The sequence below is a fragment of the Nyctibius grandis genome, chromosome 4, assembly GCF_013368605.1.
Source record: "Nyctibius grandis isolate bNycGra1 chromosome 4, bNycGra1.pri, whole genome shotgun sequence".
Lineage (NCBI taxonomy): Eukaryota > Metazoa > Chordata > Aves > Nyctibiiformes > Nyctibiidae > Nyctibius > Nyctibius grandis.
The window spans coordinates 100,800,968-100,818,193 of record NC_090661.1 but is presented as its reverse complement, the minus strand read 5'-3'; the positions used below and the strand labels follow the sequence as shown (position 1 = coordinate 100,818,193).

The 17,226-nt window shown below is 41.8% G+C and overlaps 1 protein-coding gene across 1 annotated transcript; it reads right to left on the bottom strand.

The window, feature by feature from the left end:
• Positions 1-2,749: 2,749 nt before the first annotated feature.
• Positions 2,750-16,940, bottom strand: GPR26 (G protein-coupled receptor 26). Its single transcript, XM_068399873.1, has 3 exons — positions 16,273-16,940; positions 10,521-10,634; positions 2,750-2,981 (listed from the first exon to the last, which is right to left on the bottom strand). Exons 1-3 carry the CDS (start codon positions 16,938-16,940, stop codon positions 2,750-2,752), a joined length of 1,014 nt encoding a protein of 337 aa, XP_068255974.1.
• Positions 16,941-17,226: the final 286 nt, after the last annotated feature.

Here is a 17,226-nt window from a genome sequence, read left to right as displayed (position 1 = left end):
TAATAATCAACTTTCTAACATCCTGTATTCTGATACAATCAAGTCATCAAAATGACTTGAATATCTTAAGAAACAAGTATTGAATTTTATCTATTGCACCTGAGAACATGATGTTAAGCCTAAGAAGTATAATGATTAAGATGAGGTAGACTATTTAATCTGTCTAAGGGCTAATTTTGAACTCAGCATTGTAAAAACTTGCTTAAATTCTTTGACTATATTTGTGTGTGTGTGTTGTATTCTACTTACTGTTTCATAACTAAAATGAATAGTTAAGTTGAAGATTTTTATTTACATGCAGTTGATGATCTTCGTTATAGTAACTCTTCCATTTATAAAGCAGGTGAACAACATGAGTTTATAGATTAACGTGGTTCCTGATAGCTGTAGTCCCATGCCAGAGTGAGGGCTAAGGCAAGGCTCTCCAGACCAAATACTGAGGTACTACCCCAAGTTCAGTGACTTTGGGGTGAAGCCCCTCACTGAGTTACCTGCCTGGGCTTTGAATCACCAGCCAGAAACTCGAGCAGCGGACACCCTTTGCAAGGTACGAAGGAAATTGTCATTGCCATAATGTCTGTTCTATCAAAGGCTTATATTCATGGTAGACCTTGCAAAATGGAGCGTGCTGAAGTTTGCAAAATGACTAATATTGATCATTTAGCATAACTGATAGGGAATATACTAATTTAGCTCATTAACCTTTGCTGTCAGGGATTCTGCAGAAGTCTAGGCACCAAACAGTGCCCTTTGTTTGAGGGACACAGGAGTTGGTAAGTAGAAAGTAATCCTACATTTTTAGTACTCGGGGCCTTATTTTCTCAATATGGTTCTGACCATATTTTCTCAACATGGTATTGACAGTCAGAATATGAGCAAGGGTAGGTGGTAATATAGCCAGCTGTGTCAGCTGTTAGTTAAGCTGCCATTGCATGCGTGAGGCCTAATTAACCAAGACTATTCAAAATCTGGGCATGTATTTGCTATTTACCCTCACAAAAGAAACTGTGTATTTTATGGTCACTTTCTTGACCTACCCAACAAAAATTAATTTAATTTCTGATGTCAACTTGCTATTGTATTATGGACTTTAAGTCACTTTCTGGAGAAAAATATGTGCAGAATTAAGAGCAGAATTGGTAGTAAGTCTTTTGACAATCAAAGTATAAATGTGAAGCATTTGAAACCGGTAGTTCTTTACTTGAAAACAATTTTAAGAGATTATGAGGGTGACATACTTTGTTAATGCAAGTTGTTTTAGAAACTGATTATTCCTAAAAAATCATAACAACAGAAATGACAACTGATTAATTATTGCTCTTGATATTCTACAGCTTCATTAATAAGAACACACTTGAAAAACTGTCTCATTTCATAGTGCTTTCACTGAATTGAGAAAGAAGTCACTGAAAATTACCCAGGAGAGTAATTCTTTGTCAGTCACTGGAGGGTGGCTTCAGCATCACATGTCTACATGACACTTGTGAAGCCATCTACCAGCTGTAATTGTACTTAAATTAAGTTTACAAAAATTAAGATACTGTGGCAGTGTCCGAGGAAGTGTGACGTGTAGGATTGTTCTGGTTTTGAAAATTTTACTGGTATTTAGGCCTATGTTAGCTGCAGGCTGAACTGAATGCATGGTAAATGTTAATAATATTACTATGCATAACTGCAATCTAGAGCTGTAAAGATCTGTACTGAAACCTGAGATTTGCACGTTCAGATGTGGATTCAGATTATTTGCTGCACTTTCACAGTGGGGAGGGGGTCTATTGTTTTTGCTCCACTTGCTTTGGAAATTATACTTTTAAACTCAGATTTAGGCTCATCTTTCCTTTAAGTAACATATCTGTAGGAAAAAACATGATTAATAACAACTCAGAAAAAGAGATATTTTTTTTCCCTGGGCACAGGGCCCAGTTTTGCAGCTTTGGGCAAAATCCATCTCTTTATAGCTCAGATATACTGGAAGGTAGGCAGGAGGCATCCTGACCTTTCCATCCTGTCTAACATTTTTATTTTTCTGAAATTTAATGGCGAGAAAACTAATGAGATTCTGTGGAAGTTACTTTAAAAACTTAAAGAAGCCATGTCTGAATCCAGCCTGTAGCGTACTTCAAAAGTGGTTTTTCTCTTCATTCAGTTCTACAGGGTTGTTCAAAAAATATATAACAGAAGAGGTTGAAAGCTATGTTGGGCACTGCATGAGTATCTAGGTAAAAATTTTTCTATTAAGCTTTTCCTATTAAGAAGTTTTCTATACGGGACCTACTGAAACAACTAGATTGGGGAGGTTTTTGTAAAGCCAGGTTGGTAGCTCCATCAGAGGGAGCATTAGCTGCAGCCAGTGAAAAATACAGCACAAATATCCCTGTACAGCTTTTTAGAATAATCTTATGATGGCACCAGTTTGCTCCCATTACTTTCATGAGTCCTTATGCTGAGGACTAGCTTTTTACCCTATACGTGTGTGTCACTGCTGATGGAAATCAATGGGAGGTTTGTACTTGTGAAGCCTGCAGAACCACAGATCAATAGCACTGTTTTAGTTGGAGGCAGGAGGCACAGAGCAGCCTGCCTCCCTCAGGTGTTACACGGGCTACTGGAGCAACATGGGCTGGGCTGCTACCTGTCCGTGACTGCATCCCAAAACCTTGACAGCTGAGGATAGCTACTAGGGATAGGCCAGTTACTTTTGTTTCCCATATATTGTTTTATGTGTCTTGTAGGTCCCATACCAGGCTCCTCATTCATTTAGCTGCAATATATTCTGATTGTGCGATTCATGCGTGAGGGCAGCGGAGTTGATGGAGCTTCTTTTGAGGATCTTGTTTATGATGTCTTTCCATGTCTTCTTGTACTGATGCCGTAGCAAAGAGTACACAAAAGGGTCTGAAACAACTTTGCTGTAAGCTAAGCACTTGGAAATGATTCCCCAGTGGGAATTGATGTGGACCACAGAGGATAATTCAACAAGTCTGTGGAAAGAGTAAATATTCATATTAAAAACATGGAGCAACAGCACAACTGTAAGCCAATGACCCGCCCCAAAACCCCAGTTTATTCCTGGGAAATTGCAAGAAAACAAAATAAAAGCAAGCCATACTCATGAAAATGTGAATGTAGTGCTCCCCTTATACATTTCTGAGACTGCAAATGTAAACTTGAGGTCTGTTTCCCAAGGATGGGACTACACAGCTCCTATCAGAGTGTCTTGACCTCCAAACTTCAAGGCATCCTTGACTGTGCACATTTAGCTGTACATTTACTGAGGCTGGAAGTGGATCTTGAATGTGTTGCCTCCTAAAAGGCTCTCTTGATCATTTGCCACAATAAATGCTGAAGAATTTAGTGCAAAATGGAATAGCTCCAGCAGCATATGAGGCAGTATGCAAAAGAGCCTGTTTATTTGTTATTGGAATACACCTTCTGGAGACTAAAAACCACAAGAGTCCAAATCTCTGATGTAGAGCTGGGTTTGGAACCCATCTGGCTTTCTTAGGCCATCAAGGTAGTTGATAAATGGGCATCTCTCTCCCTAGAGTACTGTAACCTAGTCCTATTTTTTCTGCCTAGTGAACACCCTATTTGGGATGATAAATACTCTGAGGTAAGCAGGTCAACACTTCACAGAAAGTTTACTGCTGATGAAAAATATCGTGCAGCATCTACTCACAAAATCATTTCCTACATAACCTATCCTCCACGGTTACACTTCTAGTCTCTGTGCCAAAACTTATCCATATGGACGATGTATGTTACTTTCTCTGATTACACTAGGGTTTTCAGCCCTGGTAAGATCTCTTGTTAGAAAGTAGAGTTTCTCATTTGACATTTCACTTCATTTTTTTTCTTCATTTACTGCATTTGTTGTGTGAGTTTTTCTAGTAGTGTGTGTCATAAGATCATGTTTCTGGCAGCTGAAGTTCATCACAGACTTATTATACTCCTTTCATTCCCTTTAGAGTTATATTCTCTGCAGGTACGTTACCTGTTGACTTTCACACTTGTTGTGACCATTGAATCCATCATGACAGCAAATTTAACCACAAGTATAATAAAAAATTATTTATTTCTGCATAGCCTAACATAATTTTCTAAATATTGATGCATAACCATATTTCAAGCACAAAGTTTGAAATTGGGACACAAAGTGTCATTGCTTGGTCTCATGGGACCATATTTCCCTAACGTTAGCTATTTAAAAAAATCCAGCCTCTAGTCTGCACTCATGGTTCTAGGTCCCTTCTGGAGTATCTGAGAAGCCACCTCACCAGTGCTATCTAGCTTCCTTAGCCAGTTCAGCTCCTAGAGAGAGAGTTTGACGTCTTCGAGTGGTTTGTCTGGGTAATAGGAGAAGCACAAAAGGAAGGAAAATTCATCACTGAGGGATGGCATAATGTATCTTTAATTTAAAAGCTGGTCAGTTTAAAGGCCAAACATATATATTTGCAAAAAATTTAGCAAGGCAAAACTTCTAAGACAGCGGGGGAGGAAGGGAGAGAGGGAAGAGCTTTACATACTCCTCATACCTACACTAGCACAGATAGTTCACTTTGTACTGAGACAAGTATTTTTGACAGTGAAATAATGATAACTCCATAAGGTTTTCTTTCCCCACATCTTTGAGCAACACTGAAGGGCAGTTCTGTTCATTATGTTTCTACAGCTGTTGAGAAACTATCAATTTTTCTGAGGAGGAACAGCCACATGTGCTGTTAGAGAACCCCACCACACAATGGCAAATAAGATCTTTGTTGAGAGTCTTCAGCAGCAGGTGCTTTTAAACCTGCCCGGAAAATACTTCAATTGCTAATGTTTCTTCAGACAAAGCACCATTTCCAAGGAGCATTCTGAACATGGTTCCTATAGCAGCAATGACAATAGTATTGGTACTACAAGCAGTTTAGAGATGAGGACTCTTTTTCCTCAGTCATTTTATTCTCATTCCATAAACTTTCACTACATCGTGTTGTTTAAAATAGCTCTGGCAGATGGCATGGTCCAGTCATTTGAGGATGAAAGCGGGACTAAGGAGCCTTAATTTGCTACACTACTGACTACGAGCTTCTGTCTTCTCTCTCCATTCTGTTTTGCCTAGACTGCAAAGTCCATGTCAAAAGCTCTGTTTCTCCCTGGATATGTGTGCTGGGCTTAGCACCATGGGTCTGCAGCCAGTGCTGGGGCTTTAGCCTCTGTCACAGTATTGGTAATTCTAATACTGAGTGTAGTTTTGTGTGCTTTATGCTAGCAATTTGATCACTTTGTGTATCACTTCCATTGGAAGTGAGCTGCACCTGTACAATTATGCTTTTAGGGATGGTGACATTAGCCAAAATACTCTTTGAGCTCACAGATGTTTGAGACATATGAGGTGACCAGCCTATGTTACATGAAAACACTTGGGAATTGCTCTTGCCTCTCCACTGGTGCCACTTGGCTCGGCTGATCACTGTAAGCAACTTTGAGATACCAAAGAACTGCCATCTGTCCCATTTCTCTCTCCTCTCATCTCGACTAAACAAATGTTGTTCTTTCGACATCTCCTTGTAACTCATGGTTGACATCTTTCTTACAAAGTAGAATCCAAAATCAGACATAATTATCTTCTCAAGCTGCCAGGGGGGTCTCATCTGGTGTATTCTCTCTTGTTTAATAAAATGTAGCTTATGACACCCACGTTAATATGCTCTAAAATGAGAACTGACTATTTGGAAATTAGTCATTTACTGAGTCATATTTACTTTGTAATCTACCATGAGCCATCTTTCTTCTCATTATTCTCCACTTCACAGATTTGGTGCCTTCTTTGCATTTTGAATTTTATCATGCTGTATATCACCTCGTTAATTTACTGAATGCTTTACAGAGGTGAATTTGGTTAAGTTTAATTAAATTCAGTGGATGCCTTGAATGACCAAAATATGACAAATTTGTGTCTGAGTCTCTGTCAATCAGTTCTACGAGATGTTAACAATCTCCATTTAAAGCTCATGAAACAGACACTTCGGGGTTGCAAGCCTAGACTTGTTAATTTTACCTTCATCAACTCATCAACTAAAAAGCCTACACTTTTACAGACAAAATTTTAAATATTTTCTTTGGTTATGTTTCCTTAAGTGTCCTTGATATTTACACATTTTTCAGTTCTTGTGTATTGTTATTTATAGTAAATTACATTTGCAGATATCAAGCAGCAAACACAGAAATGCAGGCAAACCCCAAGCTATGAATTCCATTTCATGTACAAACAATTAATGTCAGTGTTTCAAGGCATATCACATACTTTATTGCCTTTGAAAGAGGGTTTTATTCCTCATTTATGAGGGAAATTATATGCATAGCTTAAGTTTTCATTAAATGTCTCAGCCAAAAAGAAGACATTTTCTGTGAAGGAGCATTAATATTTCAGTGCTACCTGTAAATTAAATTCTACAGTATCAGTTACTTGATTTCCTTAATTTTCATAAGCCACTCTTCTCTGCTTGGTCTTCAATGCCTTTTTATTTCAAAGCTATAAGCTGTTTTGCTGTGATACTTTGTTAGTATTTTAGAAACTTATAAATTCTGTAGCGTGTGTCATGTCAAATACCTATCCAATTATTTTATTTCACTTTCAGTAAACAAGTAAGAATGCTATGCTGAAGATTAAGACCTTGATCTTTTATGCAGATAACACACACAACACCCTTTATATACATGTGCAGTTTATCACTTCAGTAAAATATTTTGCTGAACATGTATACATCCAGCTGGAGGCTACTACAATGGCAACATATCTGTTGTGCATTGCTTAAACCTGAGAACTTAACTGAGTTATGGAGAAAATTCTGAAAAGACCAGAGTCTCAAACAAGCTAAAACATCTTGTTGTTCAGGAGTGGAACAAAGCTGACACTGCATTTTGGAGCTGGTGGATGATGAAGTTCTCACAAGAAGGAATTCAGTCCTTTCCCCGAAAATTGGGATCAGCTCTTTAAGCTTGCATTCCTAACATTTCTGTTTGTGTCTAAGTCTGATTATTTTTTTTTCCTCCACACAAGTCCCATAGTATCAGAATTAGACCTTAGTTGTTTCTTTTGTGTTAATGATATGAATGAGCTGACCGTGAGTTTTATCTCTATGCTGATTTTACTTTATTTTCACTTTATTTCTTGGTAGACTGAATCTTTTCTACACTGTATTGCTAGTGAAAAAACTCTATTTTAATGATTGCTTCTTGATACAAAAATGACATCACAGTGATCGTTAGCTGATTTACCCTTTGCCAGTTTTGCCTCTTAAGTGGTGCATATATTACAACTGGCCAGGTTCTGTAAGGAAGCAATATGACTTTTGGACTCTTGTAGCTAATCTTGCAAATCTCTTGCAGCAAATCTTACAAACCATTGCTTTTAGCTGTCACTGTTCCCCAGAGGTACAGGAACCACCTGTCAGCACGAAGATATGAAGATAACAAGGCATTGCAGAGATATGATGATAGCAAGCAGCACCATCCAGCTTGTACCAAAAGGTTTTTCTGCCCAGGAGGAAAATATCTCTACCTCGCATCAGCTGAGGCTTTTGACGAAGACTAGATGGCCACTTTCTTTGAATATGTCAACCTAAGATTGCATAGGAAAATCATGCATTTATATGCACAGACAGGCAAGACCATAACTTGCAGAGGAATTCTGAACTGCTTGTCTACCCGAACAGGATCTGCATGCAGAGGGCAGGCAACTAGTTAAAAAAATGCAGTTTGTTTATCCCTTGTCCCCCAGAGATGATACAAGAGAATTTTAATCTTTTTCTGCCTGTTGCATCATTCTCCTCTGTAACCTGAGGGCTTGGGGCTATGAACTTCTTTCTGATATTACTTCAGGTTTTTTAATTTAAGGCACATTTCCTTGCACTTTGACAGCACTTATTAGCTCATATGAGCAAAGTTCTTTATTTCAGTATGAAATGCCTGGAGTTGGAAACAAATATTAGAAATTGGTATGACTTGTTTTAATTTTTCTTACGAAAAAGGTCCTTGGAGAAAATCCTTGAACAATATTGTTTGATCACATAACGATAAAAACAGCAAAAGAAGAGATGTGTACTAATGGAATTTTTGCAAACCAAGAAACAAGCTATGCCTAGAAATATATAATATGGGGTAATATATCTGTCATACTGGTACAGTGGAAACACTGAATCAAGAAGAATCAGATTCTGCTGATCTACTACTTAAGGTCAACCACTGAACTAATTAGAAGGGTGTTTTCTTGATAAAAGAGGTGCCTAATCTGATTTTTACCTTAATGTGATCTGAAAAACTCCAGTTTACCCAGAGAAGAATTTATCTGGCCGGGGTTATAAGCACGACTCCTTCACTGGTTCATGGAACTGCTAGAGACAACTGTTTGTTTTTAGTGTGGAAGCAGAAAGATGTTGTCATAGTAAAGCCTTGTAATTTGCTGCTTTGAGACCTCAATTCATGAAGTACTTAAAAGCATGTTTAATTTCAGCATATTGCTGATTAGAGCTGGCTATCCAAATGAGAGGCTGAGCAATACACTGCATGAGCTATCATCTGTTCACTGCCTTGAAAAGTGATTGATTGCCTCGATCTTGTGAATGCAGAGTGCTGGACATAGTCCAGAAAATAATACTTCCTTACATGATTAAGCTCAAAAGCCTCCTAATCCCCTCGACTTCAACACCCTCAGCCGTATGTGTGAGGCATAGAGAAGCACAGTAATGCATGTCCTCGAATGCCCTCGAATCCATGTGGTGTAGTGTCTCGAGGGGGCTTCAAGTAGCTGAAGAGGGAATTCCCTGTAGCCTGTTGTGCAGCGATCTCCCTAGATGTGTCAGAACTGAAAAGGCCAGGAAAGTGATAGCCTTTACCCCACCTGGTACACCTGGCCAGTGCCCAACCCTTCATTCATTCTTCATGCATTCAAGACCCTACATCTTGACTCTCCTCATAGTTGCTCTCTGTGGCAAAGCTATTAGTCCTCAACAGACTGAAGACTCAGGAGAACTTTTAAGTGATCCTTGTGTGCACTAAAGGGAGGAGGGTCAGGATTTTTCTAACCCCTCTTCTGTATCTTAGGACTACTAGGATGCCACAGAGTTAAGCAGAGGTGGGGAGGTGGTGCCTCAGTGCTGGGCTGAGATGCTTATGGAGCAAAAATACTTCTGACAGCCCTGGTTAGAGCACTTGGTGTCACTCAGGACGGAGCCACAAGCTATTGTGTGACTGCGATGGTTTGCATTGAGTTCAGAGACACAACGTAAAATGAAATTTAACCATCTGTAATGAGACAAATACTCTAATGTCTTGTAGCCTGAGAACTAAGGGTGAATGCCTATAATTATAAATCCGTTCATACCCTTTTACAGTGCGTGGCATGGAGTGTCTTCTTGTGACTACTAAATGAAAGTGAAGGTAAATATAGTAACACTGCTACAAATGAATTTGCAACATTGTTGCAAATAAACAGCATGACTCAATTAGCTATTATTGTTGTGAAGGTAAAATCAATGTGACCTGCAGGTTTCCATTTTTACCAAGAGACTACAACACCTTCTTGTGAATTGTTTTGTTAGAAACAGAAATTCAGGATATTACACTGAATTGAAAAATCTTGGCGTTGGCTACATGCCCCCTTATACTTAGTCTTAATTCAGCTTTTTCATTGATTTTTTTCTGATGCATCTGAGTTTGACTGAAGCCAGCCCCAATATTTTCTATTTGATAATACTGGAATAAGTGAGACTTTAAAAATATTTTTTTTCTTTCTCTGTTCTGCATAGAAGCATTTCAGTTTTTCCAGAGTCTTTTAATAAGGAATGCAAGTCGTAAATTTCCTTCAACAACTAGACAGCACTTTTCTGGATATACACACTTTCTAATACTTTATGTTTCATAGGAGTAATTTTGTGTTTCCCACAGGAGCCATTTCCAAAGATAAGCTAGTGGATAGATAAGGACATCTGACCATAAATCACAAGAATTTTTTGTAACTATGAGCCAGAACAGCTTTGATATTTGATGATATGACTAATAAACTCTATCCAGTCAGACAATACTATCGTTGAAGTTTGTGGACCACGTTCTCACCTCAGTTGAGTCTTGTTGGCCAAATTTTTACAGTCTGACCTAGGCAGACAAACATCTTCCCCTGCAGATCACCCCCTGAACCAGGCAGGCAATCTGAGGAGCAGATGACTACTTGACCTGAAAAAAACTCTGCAAAATCCTGTGGACTGACTTCCTAAATCCCTCCCATGAGACCAACATGTCAGCTGGGCTAACTGATCAGAGTTTGGCCCACAAACTGCATCAGGACTGTATCAAATAAGTGCTGTGACATTCTATACAGTTTTGTTAGCTCAGTAAAGGCAATCACTGTCATAGGAGTGGAAACGTTGCACAAAATTTTCCACAGGAGACACAAATCATTTTCTGGTTCAGCGTGCCCTACTTCTCTGAGTTAAGGGTGCATCTCAGGAGTCTTTTCTAGTATGTAGGTTCACACTTACCTTGTAATTACATAAGGTGCAAAACAAAGTATAAAAGTACCAATAAAGGTACTTATTTTCTTTGTTGCTCGCTGCCTCCGTCTCTTTTGTTCTTCTAGACAACGCTCTCTTACGCTGTGTGACATTCAACACAAACAAGAACAAGAATCATAATATCAGGTAGCAGATTTTAATGGCTTTACTTATGGAAATCAATCTTTCCAGTAAGTGTTGTATTTGCATAAGCCAATACCAGGTGCACTGCATTTATATGGGACAATACCAAGTAGTAATGCATTCTATGGTCATCTTACCCTCCAAAAACAATTACTGAGAAATACATGGTTATATATTTATGCGCACACACCCTCTTTCTATCAATTTATATATAGTCAAATTAAGTGGAATTCAGCCTTGAATTCAGTTGCAGCTCCTTTTTGAATTTCTGTAAGCTGTATTTACAGGCCAGAGTTTGCTTCATGATATTCAGAAATTTGGAAAATAGCCAGAGTGGGGTAGGCAGCATGCTACTTCCCTAGAAACAGCAATTCAAATACCACTGGCTCAGATATGAAAAGCTTCCCAGTAAGCTAAGCAATAAAACACAATAAAATCATAGCAGGAAAAAACATGCTCTGAACATTCAGCCCAACACTGGAGCAATCACTGTATCCCATCGCTGTGAACCGTGTGGCCATAAATCTTTTGGCAGTCCGTGCAGCTCTGCATGGCCACTGTGGTGAACGCTTTGCAGAGCTGGGAACTGTATAACAAACCCACAGAGCTGTGATGCTTTGACTCCTTGCCTCAAATGAGCCTTGTTCCCAACTGAACAGATACCAATTAGTCACATCCTGGGTTTTTTCCTACCTGTGGCATTTTAGGACAAGAGCTTCTCCTCTGAGTTTCCTGGTGGTGGTCTTGCCAAACCACCAGATTACTGCTAAGACCCTTTGTGTGCCAGCAAGGTGATGGGAGCACGGGGCTGAGACCACGCTTCCACTGCAGGAAATCCCCTTTGAAATCAGCACATTTGCTTGCCAAAAGAGTGATAACATGAAAACTCATCCTCCTCCTCTACCTACTTGTGTAACTCCTGTGCCGGCTGTGCATTTGAGGGAAGAGGACAAGTAACTGTGTTCTCCAGGCAGGTAGGCTGGATGGTCAGCATTGTTGGTACCTCCCAAAGCCATCTGTACCTGAACTAGACCCTTTGGGAAATGGCAAAACCAACGCCAGACTGCAGCCCTGACACCCCTCTCTGCACACATAGCAGTGTTGCTACATGTTTACTCATTGCACAGATCTCATTGTAAAGCAATCACGTCTCTGACAAACCAAATGATCTGGCCCATGTGCTGCATTTTGTAACTGCTTCGTGTTGGTCTCTCTGTTTTTATCGTAAATTTGTAATTGATGACTCACTGTCAGGTTCCACACTCACGTGTGTTAATAGATGTCAGGTTTATGGCCATACCCTTATGTTGTTTGCTGTACCTGCAAATGTTTGATAATCATCTAAATGCATGTTATGTCCTGAGGATCTCAGTGTGCTTCAGTGATCTCTGTGGCAGAGAGTTCTTATGTTACTTTTTGGTTCTGTCAAAGAAAACATGTTTCCTTTGATCCATCTTATATATGGTCTTACACTGCCAATCCCCAGAGCAGCCGCCATGATTGCAAAATGGACAAAATACTGGAGGAAAAGGTTTTTCTGCCTGAAATAATAAATCGCCTCGCTCTTAAAGAATACGCCTAAGTAGAATGAAAACACATCTAGAAGTGTTACATGTTCTGTGTCTGAGTTATTTGCAGCTAGAAATGACAGCTGAGAAGGGAAAAAAAAAATCCACCTTTCCAAGGGAACCTATGTGCTTTCAGTTCTGTAAGAGCTGGAGAACTCGGAGTATTTTTAGGTGCAGATAGATGATCTCAGAGGTTCGACAGCTTCACTTAAGACCTGTGTTATTGAATTCATAGTATCCCAGGCACACAGCAATATAGGAAAAGAAATCTCCAAAGTAGGTTCAATTAGGGTGGTGTTAGGGTGTAGAGGGTGGTGTGTAGTTTTTGTCTCTAACTTTCCTCAGTTACATCTTTACCGTACTGGCACATACAAAGCTGTCTTTAACTCCTGGATCTCACGCATGACTTGGGAAGTACTGAAGACTTCAACCAGTTTCTTTTGTTCAGCCTTTCCAGCTGTAGCTAATAAATGCCATACCACAGAGGAAGGTATTTTATCTCACTCCTTCATATAGACAATGTCCGCAGATGAGTGTTTTGCTTTTGCACACACTTTCATGCACTAAGATAAGAACATATGTGCAAGTTCCAGTAGTGGCACTAGTAATACAACTGGATTATTGACTAAGCTTTCACTTAAAGATTTTAATATCCTGGAAAATCTGCGATATATCCCTTTGAAGGTTTGGTATTTTAAACAAAGTTTATGAGATACTGGACCTTAAGATCTGTAAAGCTGGATACACCAAAAAGGTAGTATAGATAATTTGGGTGAAGAAATGCATGGGTTAAGCACTTAAAAGAAGTCTTGCCCAAACCTCTCACAATACCTAAGTTATCGTGGTCTTAAGAACAAAGTCAAGAAAAGGCAGCATCCAGTAAAATTGCCTAAGCTAACTTGAAAGGACATGTGCCCCAAACATTCACACAATTTTGTGTGGTATTTAGAGGGTTCCTTTGTACTCATCTTGAATGATCTTCAGAAGATCACTCATGTCTTTCCAAGTCACAGGTAATAAAGCCATCTGCCATAACGCCTGTCACCAGACCCCCTTGTGGGTGGACTCTGAGTCATAGGAAGCAGAAAATTGTCCGTACGCATTTCTCAGCATTGAAACTGGACTGTGCAAAAAGCCAGAGGAGTCAGGATAGGCTCAGGTGAGATTACAAACTTTGCTCCCTCACGTGCCATCTCCCAGCATCTGTGCCTATGCTACTAAGTACTGTAGTAAACACCGAAATTGCCTGTATATACATCACTTATGTAATTCAAATGATGCTTTTGTTATGTCAGAGCTTTATGAATGTCACTGACTGCTCCAGAAGCCCTGCAGCCTTTGTGCAGCTCTCACAGTGGGGCAGGCAGTCCAAGGTCTGACCCTTTCACCTGCAGTAACTGTCGCCAGTTAAGGCAGCACCACCAGAGGTCAAATCAGCCACAATTTCTGTGGTCTAGAAAAGAAGCTAAAACTCTCCTTTCTTAGAGAGAAGCATTAGAATAACCTGATGCAAGAGACAAATAATGGTTAGTAATGCAGGTTACTTGCAGCAAAGTGCCTATACAACTCTGTCTCCTCTGAAGAAAGGAGGTATCAGTCCCACAGCCCCATCGAATCCACCCCTCAGTGGCATGATTACACAATGCAGGAACACCCTCAAACTAACCTAGACCAGAAAAAATGCAGAGGAGGAGAAATACCATTGAGATTTTTGCCCTTTTTCTAAACTTTGCTGTGCAGTCCAGGCATACTTTAAGCATTAGGCATAACGATTGCTGTTTCAAACAGCCCCAGTGGGTCTGTGGCACTGCCCTGGTAGTAGCCACCGCATCTCATGGTACGTGCAGGACCTAAGACCAGTCGAGGCACAGTTTAGCAACCGGGCAGCACGTAGGGCAGAAGGGTGTTTTTTCCTCTGTGTGACTTGGTAGATAAGGGAAGATTTATACATGTGTTTCTCAAGAACATTAACAGGACTTGCCTGAAGTTCTACTCCAAATTCTTGAAGAGACAGATCAAACAGCTTAATGGGAGAATTTGAAGCAAATGTTTCTGTTCCTTTAAGTGTGTGCTGTCCTGCCCTGATCCTTTCAGACTTATCTGCTTTAGGCTTAGGAATCCCCCAAATATGACTCTTTTATGAGGACAGCCACATGTGCTGTCAGTCCTGCAGCTCTGCTCCTGGCTGGCTGCAAATGGAGAGAGCTGGTGTTCGCCTCCAGCTTGCAGAGCAAAGGACAGGAAGGGGGGTCAGGTGGGACGTCTGGCGTGGGACTGCCCTCTTTAACTGCTCTTGGCTTTCCCCCCTTCCAGGCAGACTTCTTCCCCCATATCAGACACCTCCCTGCACTGCCAGCTGCCAGCATGTTTCTGAAAGACATTTCCCTTCCCTCCAGCCTCTGACAGAGACAGTCTGAGCCTTAAGATCCAGTCTCTGACTCTCCCCCAAGCAGCACACACATCCCTCACAGCCGCTCTGTCACCCTACATAGCCAAACCATTTTCTCCTTTTTTTTCTAGGCAAATACATCAGGTTCTTCCTTTTCCAATCACCTGCTCCAGACACACTAAGCACTAAGCCAAACTAGTTCTCTGAGCAAACCGGGCTGATTTCTTTCCACCCTGTGACCAGTGCCTCCGTTTTCCCCTTTCCAGAGCTCACTCGTTGACTCTGCCACCCCATCACAGTCACAGCTGGGTCTTAGCCCCATCTGCCCTAGCTCATCAGAGCCTCTCAGCCCTCAGCCAGGACATGCGGATCCATCAGCCACCCTGTCCCGCTCTGTCCTGCCTCAGCTGTACAGGGTCATTTCTCAAATCCCTATTTCCCAGGCAGACCTCTCTGGCTTGTCCTGCTGCTCCCTTCTCACCAGCCCGGTCCCAAGTCCTTCCAGCTGTGCCTGTTTTGGTCCGCTCCTTTTCCTCCTCTCCACTTCTCCGTGGGCAGAGCCATCGCATACTCACAGCACACACTGACTCCCTCCTCCCCTGTGCTCTGGGCACCTCACCCAGCTCCTTGCCAGGATCACTGCCTGTCCAGCACCGCCCTTGGGCTTCCATCCAGCAAGGCTTCCTCTCCTTCAGCTTTACCACTATGCTCCCCTTGCTGACCCAGGGAAATCTGTCTCTCCCACCCTCCCTCCTCTCGCTACATCTGCATCCCTTCCAGATCCAGACATAGCCTATTCACACAAGATTTATAGTTTGTGCATAATCCCTGACGTGACTCTTTTGCACAGCATCCCAGCGCACATTCATACCCGTTTGGTGCTTGCCTTCAAGCCCATTATCCTCCAGTCCTGGGATACTTTTCTCCTCCTATGTCTAGGCACAAGGGACTTGCTTAAAGACTCTCATTTGAAATGAACTTTATACATCCCTTGCTTGTCATATTAACATTGCTACTGAAGTCTCTCACTTGGATTTAAGTATAGGCATTCAAGCATATGCATTTTGCAGGTGTTATTCCCTTACAATTGTAATTGGCAATTACAAGGCAGGGAATTCCTGCCTTCAGGAAAGATAAAGGTACAGAGAGCACAGCAATAGGGAAACCGCCGGGCGAAGGAGCAGCATGCAGCGCCCAGCTTCCCTCCTGAACTCCGAGTGAAGGGACATGTGCAGCCTCAGCCTGCTCCCTCTCAGGGATTCAGCAACATTGGGGGCTGACAGTGCCAAAAAAAGCAACTCTATCGACCACTAAATCCACCTTCGGAGACAAAGGGCAGTGATCTGATCACTGTCTCGAAGGGAAGTGCATGCTCAGCCAAAACCGCCTGTTTCTTTGCTCTCCCTCCTGAAACAAGCCCTTAAGCATAACAAAGAGTTGCTCCTACAACCAGAAAAATAAACACAAGTAAAAAGAAACATGCACAACAGAAACTGGCAAGAAGGATGCTTGTTTTCTCCCCCTCCCCATCCCCTGCTGTGATACAGAACAGACTGTATTTAACATAACACTGAACCCATCCTGTCCTCGCTTCCTCTGTCATGAATAGTCTCACTTGCTGAACACACGGGCACCTTACCTGGGATGGATGTCCACAAGCAGCACCAGGGTCTGCATAGTGATCACGTCAATCCGCTTACAGTGAAACCGTGCCACCTTCAGCACTTTTAGATATGTGAAACACAGGACTATAAGGGAGAGGAGGAAGCTGAGGGTGTGAAAGACCCCAGTGAAAATCACATACTGTGTCCTATCCTCTGGTCTCTTGTTGTACAGGGTGCAGGAGGCATAGAGGTGATGGAAACCCACCCAGGAGAGAGAAGCTGCCACTATCGGGAACGACACCGAGTGTAACCACGTGTAGCTCAGTATGAGAGCAGCGTCTCTGTACCTCATTTTGGAGTGATAACTTAGAGGGAAGACCACAGCGATCCACCTGTCAATGCTCAAAGCTGCCATGCTCAACATGGAGTTTGTGGTGAGAAAAGTCTCCAGGAAGCCCACAATGTGGCAGATCTGATCTCCTCCTGGTTGACTCTTGTAAATGATCCCAGCCAAGGTCAGGGGCATGTTCGAAACAGTCATCAACAGGTTGCAGAAGGTGAGGTTGAGGATGAACAATCCCGGGACCTGCTTGCGGATGTCGGCACTGTACAGGAAGCACATCAGCACCAGCACGTTGGCCAGCAGGGCCACGAGCATCAGCACCACCACCACGAAAGCCAGGATCACCTCCCAGATGCTCATGGTGCGTCCAGTCACAGGAGGGACATCTCCGAAACTGCGCCGCGCCGGCACCCGGGGAACATGGTGCGAGGCGCGCTCACCTCGCCCTCCTCCCCAGCCTGCTCGCACTCTTGCATGCCCTCCGTATTTTTAGAAGAGCTGCAGCTTTTTTCTCCAACCTCCCCCTCCTCGCTGCTCCTTTCCACGTCAACGCTTTCCGAGACGTGCACAAAAGCACTGGGAATGCCCATCAAACTGCGAGGAGGGCTTAAAAAATATCAGCAGGACTGAACCACTGTCTCCATTT